Source organism: Cryptomeria japonica, chromosome 10, assembly GCF_030272615.1.
Source record: "Cryptomeria japonica chromosome 10, Sugi_1.0, whole genome shotgun sequence".
Lineage (NCBI taxonomy): Eukaryota > Viridiplantae > Streptophyta > Pinopsida > Cupressales > Cupressaceae > Cryptomeria > Cryptomeria japonica.
The window spans coordinates 133,618,222-133,644,458 of NC_081414.1; the positions used below are offsets into that span (position 1 = coordinate 133,618,222).

The 26,237-nt window shown below is 34.5% G+C and overlaps 1 protein-coding gene across 1 annotated transcript; it reads left to right on the plus strand.

The window, feature by feature from the left end:
* The first annotated feature begins 310 nt into the window (after positions 1 to 310).
* Positions 311 to 12,194, plus strand: LOC131030917 (uncharacterized). The gene is made up of 26 exons (XM_057961883.2): positions 311 to 540; positions 1,895 to 1,968; positions 2,083 to 2,196; positions 2,314 to 2,460; positions 2,577 to 3,193; positions 3,538 to 3,659; positions 3,765 to 3,856; positions 4,166 to 4,331; positions 4,451 to 4,517; positions 5,116 to 5,264; positions 5,365 to 5,435; positions 5,525 to 5,698; positions 5,801 to 5,869; positions 6,670 to 6,750; positions 6,840 to 6,929; positions 7,158 to 7,233; positions 9,064 to 9,160; positions 9,276 to 9,348; positions 9,448 to 9,627; positions 9,899 to 10,021; positions 10,116 to 10,199; positions 10,302 to 10,486; positions 10,814 to 10,952; positions 11,047 to 11,106; positions 11,580 to 11,684; positions 11,788 to 12,194. Exons 1-26 carry the CDS (start codon positions 468 to 470, stop codon positions 11,899 to 11,901), a joined length of 3,342 nt encoding a protein of 1,113 aa, XP_057817866.2. The 5' UTR covers positions 311 to 467; the 3' UTR covers positions 11,902 to 12,194.
* The last annotated feature ends 14,043 nt before the right edge of the window (positions 12,195 to 26,237 follow it).

The following is a 26,237-nucleotide window of genomic DNA, read 5'->3' on the forward strand; positions in this document are numbered from 1 at the left end:
GCACCTATCTATTTTATATAATTAATTTTCTTATTTCTATATTTCATCCTCTTTAGCATTAACTATTTGCATGAAAATTTCATTAAAATATTTAATTCAAATAAGTACAAGATACAAACAATAGAATAATAAAAAGCAAAGTGCTTTTTTTTAATACACCACTGTAGTCATTAATATTCGTTGTACGAAATCCTAAATAAAAAGAAAGAGAAGTGAGGGACGCGTGGTCGGCTTATATACAATTAAAAAAATAAACTTATAATAAGTCCAATTATTGCAAATTAAAAAAACCAGAAAACCATAAATCTAAATAGCTCGTCAAACGACAAGTCCTTTCATAGAGATTTTTGAAGAATATATATATATATATATATGCATGCATGCTCAAGAACTTGGACGTACATTTATTGCTTTGAATTAAATCTTCATTAGCATCTGCAATTACTCTGTCAAAATTAACAGTCGTCATGGCCAAGACTATCAACAAAAAGGTGGTCGCTAATTCGTCTTCGTCTGAGGTGCCATTAGCTTCAAATTCAAGTAAGTTCCATATTTTTTTCACTAGTCAATTTAAAGAATTCGTATGGAAAGCTACCACATAAGAATTGTGCAGAAAATTTCTTAAAAATTCCATGTTTTCAACCATTCTCTGTAGTCCATCACCCGATAGATGAATTTATAGCATAAATTTTACAGGTTGCTTTTTATCTTTACCTATAGCTTTTCACTTCTGCCCTGTAGCCCTAGATTTTTGCCCTAATTTTTTCCTATCATTTGGCCTATATGTTGATAAAGATGATTGCTTTTACTATCGCTGATTAGGTTAGGCAGAAGCCACTAACTTGCAACAATGTGCTTGACTTCTATCCTTACTGGTTTAGCATTACAATTATGTGTATTATGTCACATAATAAGGTTAATGAACATCTAAGTTATTCTGTTTCAACAATGGAATCTCTTGCTTTAAGAGCTGGGTAGTTGTAGATAGTGTAATTTGCACAGGTATTATTACTTGTGTAGTTACAAGTTGTATTTCTTGTAAATTTGAATTTTATAAATCTAAAATTTGTACTTGTAGGTTGTTTGCTGGGTCAAAATTTAGGTTTTAAATAGGAATTTAAATGGGCTGGTTAAATTCTCTTTGTGAGGAAAGCTTGGTTGTATGAGCAAGTGATACCTTTTTAATTTAATATTTCTTTCTTTTTTAATATTTCTTTCTTTTGAAGTCAGACTTAGTTGTCAGGAGCTAGGGAACTGGGAAGAGGATATATGTTATTATGTAGTATTGAATGATATGGATTCTGTGTAAACTGAGCTATCAGTTCAGTTTAGGTTCAAATTTTTAAATTTAACATTTCCTAAATTAGCATTTTAAATTAGTTAACTTCATACAATCAAATCAATTAATTTACCTATCTTTGAATTATAATGTTTAATATATTGTCAAAATAGACTGGCAGAGATTTGAACCAAGGGTAGTAAATTTAAAAAAAAAATTAAATGTCCTTGAAATTTTCCCATCATAACTAAAATGGCGATTCGCTGTGCTAAAACAATGCAAATTGCAATATAGTAGTCATCAATTTACAGACAATATGTCACATAACCTAGAACACCTGTACTCTTTGATCAGCAAGAATTGTATTGAATAGATCTTAAACCAAGGTCATCGTCATGTTGGCCTGTTTGTTGATTCTTCTAGAATTGAACTACAAACTATTATTTTATTTTCACTTCCTGTAGTTGTTATTAATTTTCATTCTAACTGATTGGATTTTTGGTATGTGAAACTATTTTAAACTGTGTAGTTTTTAGTACGCAGAGTAACCATTTCTGCTATAAGTTTGTTATCATTTATATTAATATGGTTGTTATTGCTGTAAAATTGCAATAGCCTTAGATTCAGAGAAGATGAAAGAAGTAACAGTGAAGGGTCCTTGGGGAAAGCTCTTATCACAGGATTCTCAGGTAAATTGTTAACTATTTTCTTTGAAAGGAATTTTGTTAACCTTTTTCTATCTATATATTAGTTTTGTATTTAATGTGTAATTAATATTTTTAATTGTTGATGAATGATTTCAGAATCCGGATGTGGACCTGTGTGAAAAAAGTTTCATGATTGGACGAAGCAAAAGTTGCAATTTGTGCATAGATGATTCCTCAATTAGTGGAGTTTTGTGCATGTTGAAACATAAGGTGGTAGTTTTTTCTCATCTAGATTTCATAGGATGGAAATTTACCTCTTCTTCTTGTGGGTTATGATTATGATTGTTTAATACCTGTCTTAAAGTTGAACTGTCTGTCTATTTTTAGGTGCAGCAGAATAGTGCTGAAATGAGTGTTTTAGGGAGCTGTGGATTTGTCGCGCTTAATGGAAAGTGTCTTAAAAATAAGGATGTCGTCAGCATTAAAGGAGGAGATGAACTTGCTTTCAGCTCTACTTTGAGTCATCACATTTATGTATCCTCTATGATCTGTTTATTTACAGCTGGCCATAAAATTTTCTTTAGTTCAATCATCATGTTCTCATATATTTCCAGTCAACAAATATTTTCCTTAATGGTTTTTCAATGCAGATTTTTCAGCTCCTCGGAAATGAAGATATATCAGCCCCTGTATTACCTACTTCAGTAGGAAAGACGGCAGATCAGGTGGTAACAGGTGAGGCAGAAGAAAACATTGCAGGTGTGGCAGCAGAACTATCTGAAGCTGTCGCAGCTGTGCTTGGCCCCTTGCACGGAGCTCTTGCGGGTTCTTTACCACCCTTACCCTTACCCTTTCCCTATCTACAAGGGTTCCCCAATCTCAAAATTCCTCATCCTTCTTGCAATAACAGTGAAGAATGTGACCAAGGAAGCAACAGAAACAAGTCACAGACTGCTTGTAATATGTCAGATGAGTCTGCCTCAGATACAGAAGAGATTGAGCTTGAGGCTGCAACTGAGACTGGGGTTTCACCCATGCTTAGTGTGTTCAGATGTTCAAGAAAACGTCATGACAACAGTTACATGCACAATGAAATCGATGGTAAATCACCTATACAAGTTTGTGAAGAGAGAAAGGAATCTGTAAGAGGTATTGACCCATCTGAAGCACATGCTAAATGCCAAACTTTGAAGGAACATTTAAGAAAAGGAATTGTTGATGGAAGGGAGACTCATGTATCATTTGATGATTTTCCTTATTATCTGAGGTATGAAATTGAAACTTTTGTAAGACCTATTTACCTTCCATTTTCACTGCCGTGGTTTCTATTGTTAGCACTATGATCACTTTAAATTTTTATGTTCGACTTAAAGGTTTTGTAACAATATATTGTTATGAAAGTTTATTGAAATGCTTTATAAATTCTTCTTCTTTTCTTTCAAACTTGCATGTGTTGGTTTTCATCTATTAGAGGTTCTGATACAAGTCCTTTGTCATCTTATTCATATAAATGTAAACAGACACGTGGTTTGAGACTAATTCTCTGTTATTTGAGTCTTTCTTTTCTATTTTCATTGGAAGATTGAGTAAGGTTTCTTCTTTTGTTTACAGTGAAAAGACAAAAAGTCTTCTGATTGCATCAACATTCATACATTTGAAACGGAATGAATTTGCACAATTTACAAAGAAGCTTCCTAATGTGAGCCCCAAAATATTGATGTCTGGTCCGCAAGGTCTGTTATCCCTTCTTCTCTACAAGCCTGAATGGTTACGTGGAATATGTTTGTGATTAACAATGTTTTCAATCTGATTCAATCTATATTTTGTCACTTACTTAGGGTCTGAGATATATCAAGAAACATTGGTGAAGGCATTGGCGAATCACTTAGATGCAAAATTGCTTATATTTGATAGCAGTTCAATACTGACGGTAAGCATTAGTGTATCAAAGTCTGAACATTTTATGATCTTAAACTTGCCATGGTGTTGGAGCTTTTATTTCAATTTGATATATGAGCATGAAGGCTTCATTGGGCCATTCTTTTTTGTGGTGGGCTAAATTTCATCCAGATGTGCTATTTCCTATGTGTTGGTGTGGTCACCATTCTCTTTATCGAGGGGAACATGATTCATCTTAACATGTCTGCAGTTGGATCCTTAAATGCAATATTCATTTTTTGTATTTCCACTCTTGGATATGTTTGCACTTTTAGTGATGCTTTATGTATTAACATGGCAGGGCTCATCAATGAAGGATGGAGAACTAAGAGAGGACATAATTAGGAAACAGACAGAGCACTTTCATAGTTCACTATCAAAATTGGGTAGCTTTCAAGTCAAAGCATGCCCTCTCCAAGGCACTGCATCAAACTTGCACACATCAAAGACATATTCCATCAAGAGAGGTAGTTTCAAGGCTTGATTAAAAGTTGAATTCAGATATTACAACTGAATCATTTTAGAACCATGCCTTTTTGAGCATCAAAGAACATTTTTTTAATTTTTTTTATTTTTATTTTTTCAGGTGATCGAGTGAAATTCATTGTTTTATCCCAAAAGTCAGATCATCCACCATCCAAAGCTCCTTTGAGGTATGCTTTACAAATATTTGTACACTCCAATTGCACTATACTGATTGATCAAGTGCTTTCTACTTCTGGTTGAGCTACATCATGATAACATTATTTGGCATGCTCATTATGAATAGTTCTATTGGTTAAGAAGTGAAAGCTGGTGCTATACTCATTCTGCGCAACTCTGATCTGTCTTATCGAGGAGATTGGCATGAAGTTTAAGAACTTACATGTATATGAAAATACATTTATACAACTATAAAACTGTACCTATGGAAGATAATAGTTGACTCTGACCAACGTGAAGTGCTTTTGTAAGAGAAGCATCTTCAGGTCACCTGTTATGTTGAGTTTGATCCAAATATTGTCAAATGTTGGAAAGCTCATGACATTTTTTTGTGACAAACTTTGGGCAGTTTGCTTGAAATTGAGCAAGCATCTAGTATGATCTAGGTGCATATATAGAAAATTTTAGAAATTGATTTTCTTTGTGTTTGGCACGTGGTAGTTTCTAACTATCTATGGGGTCGTCACCTGTCAATTACATGTTAACAGGGGTGATGTGCTTGGTACTAAAGCCTCTGTCCTCAGCTTCTTTTATTCTCAATGTTTTCAGGGGTCCATCTCATGGTGATCGAGGGGAAGTACTATTGTCTTTGGACGAGAATGGTTCATCTAAACTTGGAGTACGTTTTGATAAGCCAATTCAAGGGGGTGTTGACCTCGGGGGTCTCTGCGAACAAGATCATGGGTTTTTTTGTAGCGGTAATAGTTAACACTTTGGCATCAAAAGTGATATTAAATTCCAAATTAGGATGTATTTTAAATTTGTGCTTATTGAATGTGGTTTTTGTGCTTTTGACAGCAAGCGATCTTCTCTTAGATCACACTATTGAAGAAAACATGGACAAGCTAGTCCTAAATGCACTTTTCCAGGTAGTCTAAATTTCTATTATATTCATTGAAATTCAATTCTGGAATTATCCTCATTAAATTATCCTAATTGATCTATAACTCTTTGTCAGGTTGTGACTAGTGAGAGTAAGAAAAGTCCTCTCATACTTTTCATGAAAGATGTTGAAAGGTCATTTGTAGACAACCCATGCATCTACACTGCCTTGCAAAGAAAACTTAAAAAATTGGCGGAAAATATTATCGTTATTGGCTCATACATAAAGGTTGACAAAAGCAAGGAAAAGGTAATACAGTTCTTGCATATATTAAACTTATTTAGAGATGCTTGTTTTCTTTTGTTTTTTATTTTGGATATCCATTGAGTTTTAGCGGTTTTTATGCAACAGGCAGCTCTTGGCGGTCTACTACCCTTCTTTGGATTTCATGAATCTGTAGACGACAGTTTGAATGTATCAGTAAGTTTATTTGGATCAATTAAGCATACATTTGTTTTCAGGCTTTGATTGCTTTTGCCATTTTATTGGATAAGGAATATATATACGTATTATCCTGATCTATGAGAGTAAATTTGCCAATGTAAAAAAGTTTTACATAAAGATGAGCAGAATCCTATCTATTGTGTAACAGAATGCAAGTTGGTTCAAGGGAAGGCTGTCTTAATTCAATGGATCATACTTTTGCTCAATATGACACTAACATCGAGGCTTTTATATACATTTGTTCTTACAATTAATCCCTCATGAACAGTATTGCCATGAGGCTTGTATGATGACTTTAGTCCATAGGAAAGAGAAACCTTGCAGATTGCCATGAATTCCTTTTGGAAAGAAATGCAAAATGATCAATATTGCCATGCTGCCAATTGTCCATACCCTAGTTTCAAAAGTCACTAGATTCGCTAAGCCATATTATTTCAAGATTAATGCAAACTTCTACTCAAAGATTGCTCTTTCTGAGATGAAGGACTATTATATAATGCTAGAAAATTTTCAAATTTCACCTTTTTTTAATCCAAATGTGAAGATAAGGAAGAAACCTATAGTAGGGAGTTTTTTAATTCCAGTCATTAATACATTTCTTTTGCCTCAAAATTTTCTTTCATTTCTCCATGAAACCGCTTTGAAAGGATTGGGTTGTTTCTTTTTGTCTTTTTTACTCACTTCTTGCTGCAAATTTCTTTAGGACATGATTGATTAAACAGGTGCCTAAATTGAATTAATAATGGAGGGTGTAATTTTATTTTTGAATGCTACAGTATGGGAGAAATCTTAAACCGAACACAGAGAAGCAGCTTTCTGATCTTTTTCCAAACAAAGTGATGGTGGAGATGCCTCAGGTACTGAAAAGTGTCGAAAGATATTAGACAATTGAACTATTTAAATAATTTAAAATTTATGGTTGATAATTTTCCATTAATAAATGCAGGATGAAGCCCTTCTTGTTAATTGGAAGCTTCAGTTAGAACGGGATGTTGAAATGCTTAAAGTGAAGAAAAATATGCAACATATTAAAACTGTGAGCTTCTGTTTTAGATCCCATGGTTGGCTTTTTTTTGTTAGATTTCTTTCAGAAATATCTCTGAAGAAAATATGCAAAGATTAATTTTTACATTTTCAAATAGTTACATTTCTTTATTCCTTTTTGAATGTACAAGGTAATTGAATATTTGTTTACAAATTCAAATGTATTATGAATAGAAAGAAAGTGCTATACTTTTTCTTTAATGTTTTCTTGCTTTTGTAGGTGCTTTCTCTTAATAACCTGGATTGTAATGGGATTGACACAATTTGCATAAAGGACGAAGAACTTACAAAAAAATGTGAGTTTGAGATATTTATTTCAGAAGGTTTTCTGATTATTTTGATTTGTATGCCATACATTGATCACAATTGCAAAGCTTTTCTTCTATCATGAAATTTCTCACTCCATTGCATTTATAGCTAATAGTTACATGCTGTCATAAATTTAATGCTTGCACAGGTGCTTTCAAATATATGTTTTCTAATCTCTCGTTTACAATCAGAAGTGCTTGTACTGTATGCAGATGCAAATCAGACTGCAGGTCTGAAGCCCATGAAGATTATCACATGTAGACAGAACTAAGAAACAGAAGCTTATCTAAAAACTGATTGATAATATTAAATTTATACCAACAGAACTGAACATGATAAGATCCAATAGGACTTGAAACAGAGGCTTATCCAAAAACTGATTGACAATACTAAATTTGTACCAACAGAACTGAACATGATAACATCCAATAGGACTTGAAACAGAGGCTAATCTAAAAACTGATTGATAATACTAAATTTATACCAACAGAACTGAAGTTGAACATGATAACATCCAATAGGAATTAATCATATTTGAACATATATTAGAGATTAAATATAACATCAAAACGAGACCTAAAATAAGTGCAAGATGTTGTCTTCATTGGAATTTGGTAGCTATACAGAATAAAGATCAAAAACCCATGACAAGCCTAGGTTTGTCAATAAAATATCCAATATTGATAAAGAGAATTTTGATGCTTAGTAACAAAGGTAACTATAAATAAATAATAAATATTGAAACGGAAGTCACTAAGGCCAGCAGGAGCAGGAACATGTCAAGGGCTTTCGGGGTTGCAAAGTTCTAATTCTCCTGTCAAATTCTTTGTCCAAAAATGATTGTTTCTAAGCATTATAAGAATTACCAAGGGCAACTCATTTTTAGCATTCATTTCTGTAGTGGATCAATTTTATTGGATAGCAAAGGTTCCCCACACTGTCACTTAACTAGGCCATTGGAAATCATGAAAGATTATCCCAATATTTACTTGTGGTTATGCTCTTTAAATTATGAAGCTTTTTAACAATAAAATTTGAAAAGACTGTGTTTGTTCTGTTCTGAGTGTAAAATTGGGTTAGGTTGTCTTTTGCTTGAAATTTGTAGAGTTATTATAAGTCAGATTTTCTACAACTGTTTGGACATTTTACCTTGTTCTAATCATCCCTGGATCTGACAACTCGTGATCCACAGAATGGGTGCTTCACCAGATTGAAACTTCAAGGCTGTGATCACTGATACAAATTTACTCCTCGAAACTCCTCAAATGAGAGTTGTATAGTTATTATCTCCCCTGTACCAACTACACCTCATGAATCATGTAGAGAAAAAGCAACTTGATAAACCTGGAAACCCCTTTTTGATAAAAATCCAACAGAAATCACCGTTCCCAAAATTAATAATGAATCTTTCTTATATCATCCTTAAGCAAGTGCAGATATAAACAGACACATTGAAAGCGGTTTTACATAGTGCATGGATCATGCAAAAGATAAACATGAGTTTTTCAAAACATGGCCCAACATTTATTAAGTGGTTTTACATAGTGCATGGATCATGCAAAAGATAAACATGAGTTTTTCAAAACATGGCCCAACATTTATAGAACTCTAAAATAACACCCAAAATTTCTAGTGATGGACCCCATCCCAACTATTGAACATGGAAAGTGTACAACACTTATTCAACAAATCACATTCAAACACCCTTCCAAGATTGAGCAAAGGTTTTATGTTTCTTAAACTTTGCAACATCTAGATATGACACACAAATCATATTAACAATAATATTAATAAGACATCTCTATTTGTGTTTTCAGGTGCAGAGGATATTGTTGGATGGGCTTTGAGCCACCATCTTATGAATGAATTTGAGCCCTCTACTAAGGATGGAAAACTAATCATCTCTAGTGAAAGGTAAACTAAGGATGGAAAACTAATTTTTAATAGAGGAAGGTAATTTTCTTTGATGATACAATTTACAATGTAAGGAATTATGACCAAAGCTTTTGATGTCATCTTGTTATGCCAGTGTTCAACATGGGTTGAGCATACTGCAAGAAAATAAAAAAAATGAGTCCATGAGCTCAAAGAAGAAACATAAGGTGAAGTTTAAAGTTGAATGCAATGCTATGCTTCTATTACAAATTAGTGATATACTTTACAGTATTGTAATATAAAATGCAAACAATGTACTTTTTCAGAATGTTACTACAGAGAACCACCATGAAATGAAGCTTCTAGACAATGTGATTCCACCAAGTGAAATAGGGGTGACCTTTGAGGATGTTGGAGCTTTGGAGAATGTGAAGGACACACTTAAAGAGCTAGTCATGCTTCCATTACAAAGGCCTGAGCTATTTTGTAAAGGACAACTAACAAAGGTTGGCTTCAATTCTCTTTCTATCAAGTTAAAAAATGTGAAGAACCACACTACACCTATTTCTTTAAAAATTATTCTGTAAGTTTAATGAAAGAATCCTTACGTTTTTTAAATAAGTGAATTTTTCAAGTGTTCGAGATTACAACTAGTCTTGTTCATCTAATGGGATATCATTTTGGTTTAAAAAATCATGGACATTAGCTAAATAGGTTTCTTAACTAATGCTTTAATTTTTAGCACGATGCAAAAATTGATGTCATGTTTCGTTGCAGCCCTGTAAAGGTGTCCTGCTCTTTGGTCCTCCAGGAACCGGAAAAACAATGCTTGCTAAAGCTGTTGCAACAGAAGCTGGTGCAAATTTTCTAAATATTTCGATGTCAAGCATTACATCAATGGTATAGTTTTTATACAATCAATAACAGTTGATTTCTTTTAACTGTGGTTATTTTGAATTGGGAGTTGATGTAGATCATTACTTTATTGTTTCAGATGTTCGGGGAAAATGAGAAGTCAATTAGAGCTATTTTTTCCTTAGCAAGTAAAATTTCTCCATGTGTGATCTTTATTGACGAGGTAATCTCTTACCCTTCAATGGTAGCTCAAACTTGTTTTGTCTACTCTTCCATTCAAAATTTTCAGTTTGCATTTGGAGTTCTTACTACGGATCCCCTTCAGGTTGATAGTCTGTTGGGAAAAAGGGACAATGCTTCAGAGCATGATGTTTCACGTAGGATGAAGAATGAGTTTATGACAAACTGGGATGGATTGCTCACCAAAGAAAAAGAGAGAGTATTAGTTCTTGCCGCCACTAATAGGCCCTTTGATCTTGATGACGCTGTCATTCGAAGAATGCCAAGGAGGTGAGCATTTGATTTTCTCTGATATTCTTTATAGTATGACATATTCATTTGGATAGAATTACTCATGTAACATATTTTTTCACAACTAATTTCATTTTCAATTTTGATATTGACTTTGGTTGCTTAGCCTTTTGTATAGTACATGTTTCTTTGGCACAATTTGCCCTCTCTGGGGACTTATTCTAGTAAATTTTATTTTCAGTCCCATTAACCTTTGTGATTATTTGTCGACTTTAATAGTAATTTCAATTTTACAATACTGGCCAGCCGTCATTAAATTACTTTTATGGTCATGCAACTGAGTTTCCTTCTCTACTCCTTGTCTAGGTTATTTGTAAAATTGCCAGATGCATCAAACAGAGCTAAAATCTTGAAGGTTATGCTTGCGAAAGAAGAATTGGCTCCAGATTTTGATATCGATGCAATTGCCAATATGACTGAGGGATTTTCTGGATCTGACCTTAAGGTGGGTTTGTTTTAGGTTATGTTTTTCAAAAAATTTATATTGAGTATGTGTTCAAAGTTGACTGATCTTCTAATGCCAACGAGTTGTGTTGTAGAACTTATGCATTACAGCTGCATTCTGCCCGATCCGGCAAGTTTTGGAAAAAGAAAAGAAGGTATTATTCTTTTGTTGTATGGGAAAACTATTATAAAGGGACATAGGTTATGCTTGCTGATAATTTTGCATATTACACTTTAGAGGTCATAAATGTTACATCTATATTGGATTACCGTTCCCAACTATTGAACTATATTGGTACAAATTGCAAACGCAGGATAGTGGTTTCAAAGTTCAATCATCACCCTTCTGCCAATTTAGAAAAAGAATGTTTGAGAAAAGTTTGATCTAAAAATTTAGCAACCAGATTATCTAAAGCGCTACTTTTCATTGTGTTCAACATTTCCCTTTCCATTTATCTGGTCTAGAAGAGAGTGCACTAGGCATTTCGTGAAATGTTGCATTCAATTTAGTGTGTTGATTATTTAATGGAATGCAATCTTTTTCTTGTCAGTTTACTAATAGTTCCCTAATGTCATCATTTTGTTTACCACATTGTCTATATGTTATCACCATTGAAAACTTTCTCAGGAAAAAGTACTAGCAATGGCAGAGGGCAAGGAGCTGCCACCTTTGAGTGGAAGTGCTGATGTTCGTCCTTTAAATATGGATGACATGCAACATGCCCATAAACAGGTATGATTTCAAAGAGTAGATGGATTTTTGCTGAACAAACCAACCTTATTGAAGCCATGTCCCCATCATAAAAACAGGATCCTTAGAGGGTCAGTTTTTGCAGGTATGTGCTAGTGTTTCTTCAGACTCAACAAGTATGACTGAGTTACATCGATGGAACGAGATTTATGGTGAAGGAGGCTCAAGAGAAAAGATTGAATTGAATTATTTTGTGTAGGCTATGCATAACCTGCAATGTACTGTATTTGTATAGCCCCAAATCTTGGGGGCGGATATGAGGCACATTTATTTTGTTGTGGCATTATTTTTTAAAATTATTTTTAGGGTAAGCACTACCGAAAGGGGTAGATTTTGTTGAGGCATTATCAGTTGTAATAATCGTGAGATTTTAAGCTCAGATTACAGAATTTTTTCCATGCTTGTTACATCGTTGGCAGAGCCTCTTCTCATTTTAATATGCCAAGGATATGTATCACTGTTAGTTAAAATGTCTTTATTACAGTTACATCATGATTCCGTTGGCTAAATGTATTATATACTATTTATTTTCAAGTATTTAAATTAAATTCAAACTCTAATTTTTTCTAATAGATAGCTTTGGATGAAATTCATTCTATTTATTTTTATAAATAATTCTAATTATTTTGAAAGTACTAATTTAAAAAAAAATATTCATCTGTTTTTGATATTAATAAGCAGCTGTTAACAGCACCAAAATAGTCCAGACAAAAATATTCAGCTGTTATTGATTGGTTGATAGGTATATTTTTTTGTAGTTTGATATAAACACTTTTTTGGTATGTTTTAGTAGTTTGTTATATAAATTTTAGTTTTGTATAATATTGAATACAAATTTTATGATGTGATTTTTTGAATGTAAAATATGGAATGGGAGGATATCCATATGATATGATTAGATATATCTTTTTAGCAGAGCATGCTCCTTGAACTCTATTACATCGGAACAATGATAAGCTTATTGTTTTAATGGATCTTATGTTTTATTTATTTTTTGGTCATCACCTCATAATGAGTAGGACAAGCTATTGCTAAGAGATTAATTATCTTCTACATGTCTTCTTAGTGTCTCTTTCTGAACCCTAATTGTGATGAGCAAGAAGTCATCCTATACTAATCTCAATTTAGCATTTTAACATTTAAATGGTATAAGAGCTTTGTTCTAACACATTGTCTTAAGGGTTTACATCTTAAACTAGTTGATATCATTACAATACAATATAAAGAGATCCATTAATATGCACAGCAAGCCCTCTTGAATTGGATTTTAGTTACACACATATACATAAATAAATACATACTCATAAATTTAGAAATTTCAAGACCATCGACTCCATTCACTTGCTCATAATTTTATAAGAAAATTAACTCAAGAAAGGAAGATAAGCTCTATAATGGTCAAAACTCTATTGTAGATAGCAATGTTGATTATGGACATAACAAGGAATATATCAACATTCGAAACTTTGCATTACTCTATATCAACATTAGAGATAGACAATAATGATAATGGATTTAGAAGTTCGTCCAAGATAAGAATTGATTTGGAAAGTCAAACACTACATACCTTAGAGTAGATAACATTAATGATTAAGTTAATATTTTGGCCTATATAATGGGGAAATTTAAATTGGAATGTTGAGTTCACAACTAATTAGTACAAATTTCAACTTCAATTTAAAGCATACTAAAGAGGGAGTATTGATCAAATTTATAAGCATCCCCAAACCATGGAGCCATTTTTTTATTCACTTCCCTTGTTGACTTGTGTCATAGGGGCATCATTTGCCCAAGGATTACCTACATATCCACTTTCAAATGGGATTGAAGTTAGATGTGCTTCTAATCACCTAAACTCTCAATAAACTAGCAGATAGATTCTTATATCTAGGGTTTCATACCAACAATCGCTAACATTGCTAGTATAAAATTTATACATAGAAATATGCATAACAACATCATCAATATAAAATAAATCCAATCATATCATAGAACAAGATAGTGAAATTCAAAATATATTCATAATGCAACTATTATGCAAATCTTTCATATGGTTCCAAGTGATTTCTTATTATAATATGATTCAATGATATCAAATACTATAATCATTTTATATCATGGCATCCTTCCTAAACATAACACAACATGCATCAACAAGGCCACATAAAAATTACATGAAACTTTGGAAGACTTGTCATAATTATTACACGAACAATATTTAATCATAACCTATATAGTTGACAACACTATATATAGTAAATCATCATGTGAAGATATACACTCCATGATATATTGTTATTCCTAAAATTCTAATTTCATTTACCTTATCGTGCAACCAATATTCATACAATAGTCCATTCAATTGACTAAAATATTTGCACTTGCCATTCATAACTAACTATAATCTTTTTGGCTAGTAATGAGTGATTCCATATGGCACATATTTGTAAATCGACACTTAGATTTTAGTTGATTTGACCTTATAGTAAGTTATTTAGGAAATTGTGCAATAGTTCTTTTCATGTTGAGAAAATACATAGTTCTTCTTGTGCTAATTTGCATACTAAAACGTTACCTCTTGAAGTTGCAAATGACCTTGTATACAAGTATTCATTAAAAAAAAGGGCCATGAATCATATACAAATAATTGTGCTCTAAAACCATTTTTATGGAAAAATACAGGATAGAACAAAAGTTACAGGTCCTTCATAAAAGAGTCATACAGATGGGAATTGTTGATGTTGATTTAGAAGAGGAGAGAAGTTTAAATTAGGAATATATTGAAATTTTATCTAGAGAGGAAACCTTTTTGGTGACAAAAATCCTGAGAAACATGGTTGAAAGATGGGGATAGGAATACAAAATTCTTTCACAATTCGGTGAAAGCAAGAAGATCCAACAACAAAATATTTTTTATTAAAAATCATAATGATGTGCTAGTGACAGATCAGAAAGATATACAAGAGGAGACTATAAGGTTTTTCCAGAATCTCCTAACTGGTGAGGGGCTTGATGGCTAGTCTCTGGAATGTAATTCCAAACTATGTTTTGCAAGCCCAAAATAATATGGTGATGAAGGTTGTTACTATGGAGGAAGTGAAATGTGCTCTTTTTGCTTTAGGTGGAGACAAAGCTCCTAGTCCGGATGGTTTCCCAGCTATTTTCTTTCAAAAAATTTGGGATATTTTTGCTGATGATTTATGGAAAGTGGTGGAAGAGTCTCATAGTGGTGGTTTTATATTAAAATATTTAATAACACTTTCATTGCCCTCATCCCTAGGAAAAAAGAGGTTGAATCTTTTAAAGAATTTAGACCTATTTTGCCTTGTAATACGATATACAAGGAAGTCTCAAAAGTCATAGCGAATAGATTAAAAGTCACCCTTGATTCAACCATTTTCAAAGAGCAAAGTGGTTTCTCTCCCAATAGGTCAATAGTGGAAGGCATTATTATAGCTCACGAGGCTATTCATTCGGTGAGAGTTGCAGGTACAAAGAGGATGGTTGTCAAATTGGACATTAGAAAGGCTTATGATAAAGTCAATTGGGTTTTTTTGTTCAAAGTTTTACAAAAATTTGGGTACTGTCATAGGTGGATTGAGTGGGTCAAGGTTTGCATTTGCACTCCACATTTTTCAGTGTTATTGAATGGTAGTCCCCAAGGTTTCTTTGAATCCTCTATAGGGCTAAGACAAGATAATCCTATATCCCCCTTTTTATTTATCATTATGGTAGAAGCTTTAGGGAGGATGATATCGAAAAGAAGGGATGATGGTATATGGAAAGGTATAAAGGTGGCTTGGGGTCTAAGATCCATATCTCATTTATAGTTTGTTGATGATACTCTTTCTTGGGGAAGCCTTATCCAGAGAAGATCATGCATTGAAAAACACAATTGACATTTATAATTGATTGTCAGGTCAGATGGTAAATAGGAGGTTGTCTGAGTTATTTTTTTTCAACACTTTTATTTCCAAAGTAGAGGGAAATATCCAGAATTTTATAAATGAAAATTGGCAGCCTACATGGGAAATATCTAGGCATTCCTATTTTTAGAGGGGCAAGTCATTCAAATTTATGGAAAAACTTGGTTGATTGCTGTTTGAATAGGATGGATGGATGGAAAAGTAAATGGCTTACTTCGATTAAAAGAATTTTGATGCTAAAGTTTGTGATCTCATCCATTCCTCTATCCCCTAGATTCAATGATGTGTTTGAAGATTCCTTTTGAAGTCATAAAAGTTATTGAGCAGAAAATGTGGAAGTTTTTTTGGAAAGGTGTAAGGGAGGAAGACAAAATACCACTTTTAGCATTATATAAAATTTGTAGATCAAAACAAGTTGGTGGAGCAGGCTTAAGAAATTGGCAAATTATGAATGGAGCAATGGGAGAAAAACTTGTTTGGAGCATTTAGAAAAATCCAAATCAATTATGGGTGAAAATTTTAAAGGTAGAATATTTGGATAGTTAGAAGGATCAATAGATCCTTACTATTAGGAATCCCCCAAGAGGCTTAGCTATATGGAATTTTATTGTTTCTTGTAAAAGGATCATTACAGAGCATACTTCATGGCAGATTGGTGATGGGAGGCAAGATGACTTTTGGATGGATTCTTGGGATGATTTCGAGACCTTAGGAGAGGATCAAAATCTAGAAGAGGTAAAGTGAATTCTTTGTATGCAGTGGGGACTGAAAGTCAAAGACTATATGGAGACAAGATATGTGGATGGGAAAATGGAGTGGGTTTGGAAATCGGTAGAGAATGTTTTAGAAAATGATCATCATAAAAGATTAATTGAGGATATTTTTAACAGGAGGAAGGTTTTTTTTATTAGAGAGAGGACATAGTCCTGTGGTGCGGAGAGAAAGATGGCATCTGTTCAGTCAAAATTGGGTATCAACTTCTTGATAGAGTTGAGAGAGAGGAAAGATGGTCGAGATGATTATGTTGGGGGAAGGAGTGTCTTCCAAAGGTAGGAAGCTTTGCATGATTGGTCATAAAAGGTACAATCCTCATGAGAGAAAGAAGGAAAAGATTGGGTTTCATGGGCTCAACAAAAAGTGTGTGATGTGTGAAAAAACAGAAGAGAGTGTTGACCATTTATCGTTAAATTGCAACATTACTAGAAAATGCTAGATGATGGTCTTACAAAAATTAGGTTGGTGTGGCCCACTCCCTAAAATGTTGATAGATGTTTTCATTGGATGGCCTCTACCTAGAAAGAAGTCGATTTTTTCTTGTGTATGAAAGATAAGCTCATCGGTGATAGTTTGGGAAATCTAGAAGGAAAGGAATAGGCATATTTTTCAAGATAAATATGAATCTGTGGATAGAGTTTGTAATAGGACAAATATTGCAATTGAGGAGGTGGTTGGAGCAGCCAATTCATAACTTTATAAAGACAAGGTTATGTTTACAAAGGAGGATAGTAGAATTTAGAAATGTTGGCCCAAAATTAAGTTTTGACCTGTTAATGGGCCTTGTGTGGTCAATCCGGATGAGCTTCAGAGATCTAGTGTGAAATGGATTGCTCCTCAACAGGGTTGGTGTATAAGCGTAAAATTCATCATTGCTTAACTAGAATTAAAGGGAAATCATGAATCCCTATCTAATTAAAGAATTCTAAACAAATCAATGAAATATTGCATGCATGATACTAAGGATGTAAAATATCTAATTAAAACTCTCTATTCCATAAACACAAATGGCTCAAATTGCGCTGCTAACCTACAAGTGACACAATATTCTGAAGTTCGTGATTGTTAAAAATGGAGAATTGATCCTAAATTTATAGAATTTTGGGTGAGATTGAATGAGAGGTGGAACTCAAGTGAGCTCACATGTTAATTGATAGTTGAACTGCTGATTTGGAGGTGGAACAAAATGATTAAGAGGTGGAATTAAATTGATTGAATAGATAAATTAGTTAGCTGATTGAGAAAAAAGTTGATTGAAAGATGAAAAAGAATGATTGGAGGAAAATTAAAGAACGATGCAATTAATCAATTAATTGAATTGGTCAATTAAAATAGATTGAATAGTCAACTGATTGATGATTGATTGAATGCTTTTTAGAAAAAAATGAATTAGAAGATAGAAATAGAGATTGGAAAGATAATTAATTGATTTGATTAATTTAGCATGTGCTTGAACTTGAATTAGATTTTCAATTTAATCTTTGCATGAGAATTGGTTTAAATATTGACTTTAATATTGTTGGTAAACAGATTTGTCCCTTTTTGAAAACTTAACAATTATCTTCTTTAAGCAAAATATGACTTTGTTTTACCCTTTTAAAAGGAAAACAAACTACCAACAGTTGGATGAATTAATAAAAATTCAACCTCTGCATTAGAGGGCAGCTCCTCGTATGATTTGAAATGAATTTATTATATAATGCTAATACTATTTACCATAAAGCATTAAAAGACTTCAGCATTCATTCATCAACACATATAAATGCCTTCAAAACTATAAACATAGGGAATTTTCTGAAAGAATATTTAAAGAGAGTTCACAGACTCTGATTTACAAACATACTCACTGTATAAATTCAAAAATGTAACAAAGGCTCAACAATACTGATGGCTAACCGATACTCTCTCATGCCTCATAGGGCAAGGGGGATCAAGCAAATCTATACAATGCGAGTCTTCTAACAACTAATGATAACCATGAACTGAAGAAAAATACAAAGATAAATGATCATAAAATTATATCATGCCCATAAAAACTTTCACAAGATTACGAGTCTTCAAACACAGAGATCCAAAGATGGCATAACATAGCATTTCATTGATAATTAGCTATTGTATTTCCAAACAATTCATATGTGAACCAAAATATTATCTGTTGCTCCTAAAAATCACAGTTTTTGGAACCCTTACAAAGACAAGCTTTTTAGCTTAAATAGCCTCCAGGCTCATAGTTTTTACATAATCAAATTAAATTTACTTTGATCCAAGTGAAAGAAACCGTTTGAAACAACATAAAAGAAAACTAAATTAACAACCATTAGGAGGCTGACACTTCATCTTCAAATTAGCTAGGCTTCCACCGTGGAAAAGGAAGTTTCGGATTTGTCCTGCTTTGCCATAGAACCACGCCATTCTAGGTGCAATACCGAGAAGTTCAAGATGACTTGAAAATAAGGCAGACCAATGTGTAAGATTCTGTGCTTCCATACTTCTTTGTCCATGTTTACCTATGCAACTTTTGCCTTGTGAACCTCTAAATGGTCTGAACAGACTATAAGCATCAATTCAATCCTTGCCACCTTTGAGAATTCATCCGTTGTTAAGGATTTCATCATCTGAATGAACTGGATCCTCTCCTGAAAAATCTTGGTCATGTCACCAGCCTCTTCAATTGTCTTGGCGCCCTCCTTCATGAGTTGGATACAATACACTTGAGGTCTTTCTGCATCGTGTCAATCAAGTTGGTCAATCCTTAGAGTAATCTGGTGGATTATTCATGACCTTGCTTGATGATCAAATTGTGCCACTCCACATTTTTATTTGACATGTACAATACATTGTCATCCAAGTTCTCCACCAGTTTTTTAGCTAGGAATTTCATCACTCCATATTTCTGAACATCGTTCATCTGTGCCAGGACTGTTATCCACTTGATCCTTTCTTTCTCCTAGGCCACCATTTCCAGTTCTAGTTCCTTGCTCAAGATTTCAACATCTTTATAAACTTTTACCAGATTAATAATATAATTTGATCCTTGTTGTATAATAAGGTCCAACCATTTATTGAACATCTCTGTAACTACCCTGTTCCTTTGAACCCGGTCTAACATTTTCTGGTTGGTTGGAGATTTAGGGTCAAATGTTACCAGTATGTGTGACAATGGTTGGGGGTTTGGATTGTGGATGGCATTGATATATTTAGCCATCTAGGTAACAACTTGCTTCAGTTCTCTTTTGTCTTTTTCATCTTTGCACGTTCTTGAAATTATCCTCTTTGTGGAGGATTCCAAATGCCTAACATCTACAGCTCGTGAAGCAACCCCCAAATCTATCTTTTCCACAGTAAAATACTCCTCTGTAGCCTTGTCTGCATCTCTTCCTGGAATTGGTTTGGCTACTTAGGCCGTCTAGTGACTTGTTGTTTCATCTACATCAAGAATTTCCTGAGTTTTGAGTTTCTTTGGCTTTGACGCCTTTCCTAAACATCTGCTAACAATGTCCTTCATTGGAATTGTGACCGGCACCACACTTTGTTTCTCTCCAATAGCAACTTCCAACCAACTTGGTGCGTTTGCAGGTTCCTTAGGTGGTCGAGTTGTCCGTGTGTCTGGTGAAGTGACAATTACCAAGGTATTCATGGGATCTTGTCGAATTTCCTCTTCTTTATTTGTGTCCATTTCTTGCATCTCAGGCTCATCTTGATCCTGTGGATCCATTGTTTTTTCAAGCTCCTCACTGGGGTCGAAGTCTAGGATAACCTATTTTAGGATGGGCTCCCTACTCTTCTTTTTAGTCCTGGACCAAGTTACTCAAGCAACTGTGAGACCGAATAGCGACCTCTTTGACCTCCTAGGTTGAATTTTCTCTACAACGGGCCTTGAAATATCTGCAACATCAGTAATTTTGTTAGTGGAAGAAATAAGAGATTGAATCACAATGTGTGAATCAATTCTTGGTTCATGTGAGGACGTGTGAGGTCCCTCCTTAAACTTTTGGCTTCTCAACCATCTTTCTGTTCTCCTCACAACGTTGAAAGTCCTAGTTTGGATACTGTCATCTTCCTTTTTGTTCCAATCAATTTCTGGAATCGGTTTTCCTTTAACCTCTGTATCAAACTCAAGATCTAAAACATCCTCCTCTATATCTTCTGATACTCTGGATATATTAATTGGAAGCCTCATGGTAGTTATTTGCTGCAAGATGAACCTGGACCACAGTCTCTTCCTTACCTCATACTCATCACTGCATTTTTCCCAGTAATCCTCTAATTAAGGTTCATGACAAAAATGACTATCTACATTTAGGTTCTCCATTACATAACCCCTACTATCAAACTTTCACCTTGCCACATATGGCCGCAGGTTCATCCTTTTGAACTCTAGTTCTAGGTTCAAGGCGTTTGATATAGACTGACAACTATAGTATCCGAGTTCAAATGGGAATACAACTCTAGACTCGCCCTTCACTCCTAATCTTTTATCAATGTGAGACAACTTCCTGCTCACCTCTATAAGCACATAGTTGTCAAAAGCGTATCTGGGCAGCTTGAATGGTTGGCCCTCAAAACCATCTACCCATAGGTAAGTAAATCAGGGAAATTGAATAAAGAAGCTTCCATATATACTCACAAATTCCATTGCTTCAATGGACATTCTTCTATTTGCATCACCCTATAGCTCAAAGGCAAGTCTTCCCGTGAAGGCTCCATTCCACCTATCAATTTGCTCGACATGTCCGTGTTGCTATAATAGGGGGTAATAATTATATACCCTCATTCCATCAATCTAGGGTTCATTAGGCAGTCCAGGCCAATCCCTTGTGCAAGATAAAATGTAGAAAAGATAGGAAGACATATAAAACCCTGACATCCCCACAAAATTGCTCAATCTTTCATGAAGTCTCTCTGCAATTACCTAAGACCAATCTAGATAACTGTCACCGGATAAAACCACTTGAATGAAAAAGTACATCCAATCTTCCCAGTAGAAGGAATGTGAGTTCCCCTTTGCTTTGTTCAAAAGTATGACAATATCCCACACCTCAGTGATGAAGTGCTCTCTGGTCAGGGGCTTGGGTAACCGTGACCCTCCTTTCTATATCTTCAAGAGCCAATTCCTAGCAATTACGCTCCTGTACTTTCTCTTCTTTTCTGAGAAATAGGCGTATGAATTCCCAATGGTCCAGTCCTCATACTCATCCTTGTGTGGAATACCCATTGCCGCCATTACCATTTCTCTATTAATATTGACTAGCACTTCACCATCACTGGTTCTGATGCATCTATTCTTTGTATCATATATGTTCATGTAAGCCATTACTAAATCCGGACATGGTGCGACAAGCGAGAATGCAACAGCTTCCACAAAACCACTTTTAACTATTTTCTCCATTAATGAACCGGTCTGAGGGTTCTTAGTTCTTTCTAGGAAATCCCCTAAATCTACATGAACCAAGGAGGTGTCTTCTAATTTTGGCAAAATACTCACTAGATAGGAGGTCTGGCCAAGCTTTGGCAGCATTGGCCTCATACTGCCTATCTATACTCTTAACCAAGAAATTCTAAAAACAAGGCAGTATCCTACCCCAATAATTTAGAGATTTTCCTTTTCTATACTGATAAATCCTTAGAACTTAAAGAAACACAACTTAGGAGGAATCAATTGAACTTACCCATTACCACCATGAAAACTGGAAATTCCTCAGGAGAACAGAGATGGTTTTACCTTCGGCGCCTCCAATTTGCTCAAGTATGGCAGCTGCAACCTTCTCAAATATGGAAATAAATTCACACACATTTCCTTCAATCAGACGGGAAAATATCTATAAAGCCACACACACGCTTCATCATGATTTACCCAAACGTGTGAAGTAATCGTGAAATGACAAAAATCTGACACCTTAATTATCCATCACTTCCGCACAAGTAGGTCGATGCACTCATGATTACTTTCCATATTTAGAATTTTAAACTGTTGAAAAGGGAGTATTCCTTGTCGCACCACTTTCATTTTCATCCAAAAAGCCTTAGAGTTAGTTTTGAAATGAACCCATGAACCATTTGACAAAAAGTTCAACAGTTCAAGTTCATATAAGAAATGCAATAGTGGGTGAGCGACACACACAACAATACCAAGAATGAGCAACAACAATGACTACTAAACGTGAACCTTGAACCATTTGAACCGCTTGAGATTTGGTTCAAGATTCAAGACCGCAAATCAACTTAAAACATATGGACCCATGCTCATTAAAAAACTATACATTGCCGCTACTCACAAAAGGCAGTTTGAACCTTGAACCATTTAACAAAAAGGTTAACGGGTTCAAGTACAAAGGAAAACAAACGACCCAATGAAAGAGAAAGGCACAAAAGGCAACCCACGAGTATGAACATTCAAAAGGAAAAATTGCGGGGGGGAACTAACAAATATTAATTCAATTTGATATTTGAATTCATGCAAACTTGATTTTGATATTCAATTTGATTTTTGCATTTCTTTGACTTTGATTTTCGAATCATGAAATTGAAATGCACATGTATGTGAAATTGGAAGAATATGAATTAGAAGAATTAATGAAATTAAACGATATTAGAACTTGGGGATTTGGAATTGGAATTTGAAGAATTAATTAGTTAATTAAATAATTTAAAGAAACTATTTATTTATTTAGAAATTCAATTTGATTAAATAATAAAGATTATTCAATTAAAGGAATTAAATCATAATTAATTAAATAATTAATATTAAGAAAAGGGTTAAATGATTAATTGATAAGAAATAGAAATAGAATAATTCGTAAGACGATGAAGAAATATGAATTTAGAAGAATAAGATTAATTAAATAATTAAAGAGTTCTTTAATCAATTAGAGGAATAATTAGTATATGATCAATGAGACATTTTTAGGTGTCTACAGTTGGTATAAAGCAAATTTTTGTGGAGCATCCAAAGGAAACCCAGGAATATTGAGGGTAGGGTTTGTAATAAGGGATTGGTTAGGTAATATTTTGGTGATGGGAGAAAAAAATTGTCGGTGGGATTGAACAATGTGGCAAAAACACAAGCGACCTTGCTAGAAATCCAATGGAGAGAAAAATTGGCAATTCAAAATTTACATTTAGAGGGGGATTCTCTAATAATAATAAATGAATTTTTGAAAGGTGAGGCTCAAGCATGGCACCTCAACAAATACATTTTTGTCATTTTAAATGAATAAAAATAATTTAATAATTAGTGCATCATCCATGTATGGAGGGAAGGGAATGAGGTAGTGGATGTCCTCTCAAAGTGGGCACTATCTTTTGATGATGAAAATGAAGTACGCGTATAATATTTCCATGATCCTACGAATGATGATGTAGAAGGGGGGAGTACACCACCGCAGGTAATGACAATAATGTTTTAGCAGGGTCGAATGTGTAGGAAAAAGTGTTATTTTTTATTATTTGGAGGTGAGGGGGTATGATTTGGGATTATTTTGAGGTTGTTGGTGGCAAGGTGTCTATGTAAATGGAGGTCACCTTCTCACTCAATACAACAAGGCAATAATAGGCCTTTTTGAGGGATATCTCTGCGAAGAGGATGAAAAGTGTCTTCAAGCATGGGGATGATGCCTTCCTGCAGATAATGGAGAACTTGTTGGGGGTCTCCTTGAGGACAATGCATAAATAAAAAACCAATGTGTATATTTTCACAATGGCTATGTCTTAGGGGCTGGAATTGAGGGAGAAAGAGGACGCCATTGTGTGGGTTATGAGGGGATGTGTGGACGATGATTAGTTGTGTGGTTTGAATGAGCTCTTGGATTTACCGATGCCTGGTGTGGGGTTTGGTGTGGGCGAGGGTTTAGAGATTGATAAGCTGCACAAGCTTCGGGAGTTGGTCCCCTTCATGCAATGGCCTTTGGTGTAAATCAAGACAAAAGCTGAGCGGAGGCTGCGATTAGGTGGGATTCCCTAAAGATTTATTTGAGGGAGAAGGAGGTTGTGAGTTAGGGAGTTGGAGAATGTGCACATTCAACACGAGAAGGGAAGGAAAAAGGAAAAATAATGGCTTTGGGCAACGTGAAGGCTCGACGAGGGAGAAAGAAGATGATATAGGGTGGTGTAGATTTATTGACAAGCCATGTGGAGTAGATGATGTGTGAGGTTCTTTGTGAGAAATGGGCTTTAGCCCTTTTTCTTTTGCTTCTGCTTTTGTTAGATTTTTGGTTTTGTGGTCTTTTTGGCCAATTTTTTTTTGGTGCGACCAGTGAAATATATGTATGTGACTATAAATGGTATACATGCCTTATGATTGTAAATGTTGTAAAGTTGAATCCAGGGTAGAAATGCAAGGTGAATGCAAGTTTAGGTGGGTTTTGTTATGTTTTTTTTGTTCGTAATTCTATCTTCTTTTCCTAGAAGGACTAGCATTAATTTTTTGATACAACCAGACATTAATAGTGGTAAACAATGTTTAAACAAATGTACTAGTAATTTAGCTATTACTAATGCTAACCCTGGTCTGTTTGTGAATTTTCTAGCAGCCTAACTGGATTTTGTAGGACGATTGTGGAATATTATGCTTGTCAAAGCTTCATTTCATCAAAACAACATGACTACTAACGTATCTATTTTGCAAGTTTCCTAGGAGAGCTCAACCAAACTTTATGTCTTCTTTAAGTTTTCTAGGCACACTTATTTTGCTAATGGAAAATGAACATCTTGTTTTCTATGTTTGAGAAGTTGTCTAAAAGGTAGGAGAGTATGCTCTTATCCATTTGGACAATCAGAAATCCCAACCCTTGAAGTGCTTCTATGTTTGAGATTTGATTGCCTTTAGCGAGCCTGTCACAGTGGGAAAAAGTAACCACCTTGTGAGAACGACCCAAGTGAGTACAAGTAGACCTAAGCTTTTCGAGTCAATCTAAAAATAGGTCTTTCAAGATTAAAGTCTCGGAGGATGGGATTATTTGAGTTTTCTTATATCGTACATTTAGTAGGGCCTTGCAGTCTCAATCACGCTTGTGTGACTACTTCTTATTTCGGTACCTTGTTGAGATATAGGCCTCAATCACGCTTGCGCGACTACAAGGGGTAATCTCAAACAGAAACACTTACTACAAACCCTGATAGAAGCTACCCGATTCACCTCTAAAAGGGGGATAATCTTTATGCAAGAGAGATAGCAACTCTCCCAGGACACTTGCCGTATCATGCCCCCATTAGTGTTTGGAGTTGGAGAATACGACATTGAGAATCCATTGCGTGAGACTCAGCGGCCATATTCTGATTAGCTATTGGGTGTGTACCTAAGTTTGCAAGAAAAGGTTTTCTCTCTCAGCCAACTTCTTTAGAATTTAGCATGTTGTGCTTGAGGTCACTTATCATATCACGTGTTTTTTGTGTCTTCATCCCTGAAACAAAAAATTAGACATCTAAAAAACTAGAAAACAGAAGCAAAACATCAAACTTCATCAATAAAAAATTTGTCCAAATAATTTTTTGGTCTTTGTTCTTGTCCTCAGTCATACGAGCTTTCCAGTTTGTCGTACGTGAAATCTAGTTTATCATCTGGTTTGGTGAGAATTGTTGGATGAGTCAGTTTAATAGAGGATTTTCTGTTATCTTTTCTCATCTAGTTCTGTGGTAAGTGTCATACGAGTTTATGCCTCTGTCGTGCGAGATTTCTAGTTTATCGTATGGATGTGTCTAAATTATCGTCTAGGACTGTCTAAACTGTCGTATGAAATCCTATCTCTGTCAATCCAGAGTTGTCTTCTTTAATTGCTTTTTCAAATTTTTCATGTTTGCTTGGTCAATTTACAGTGAGTATAAACACCTGATATCTGTC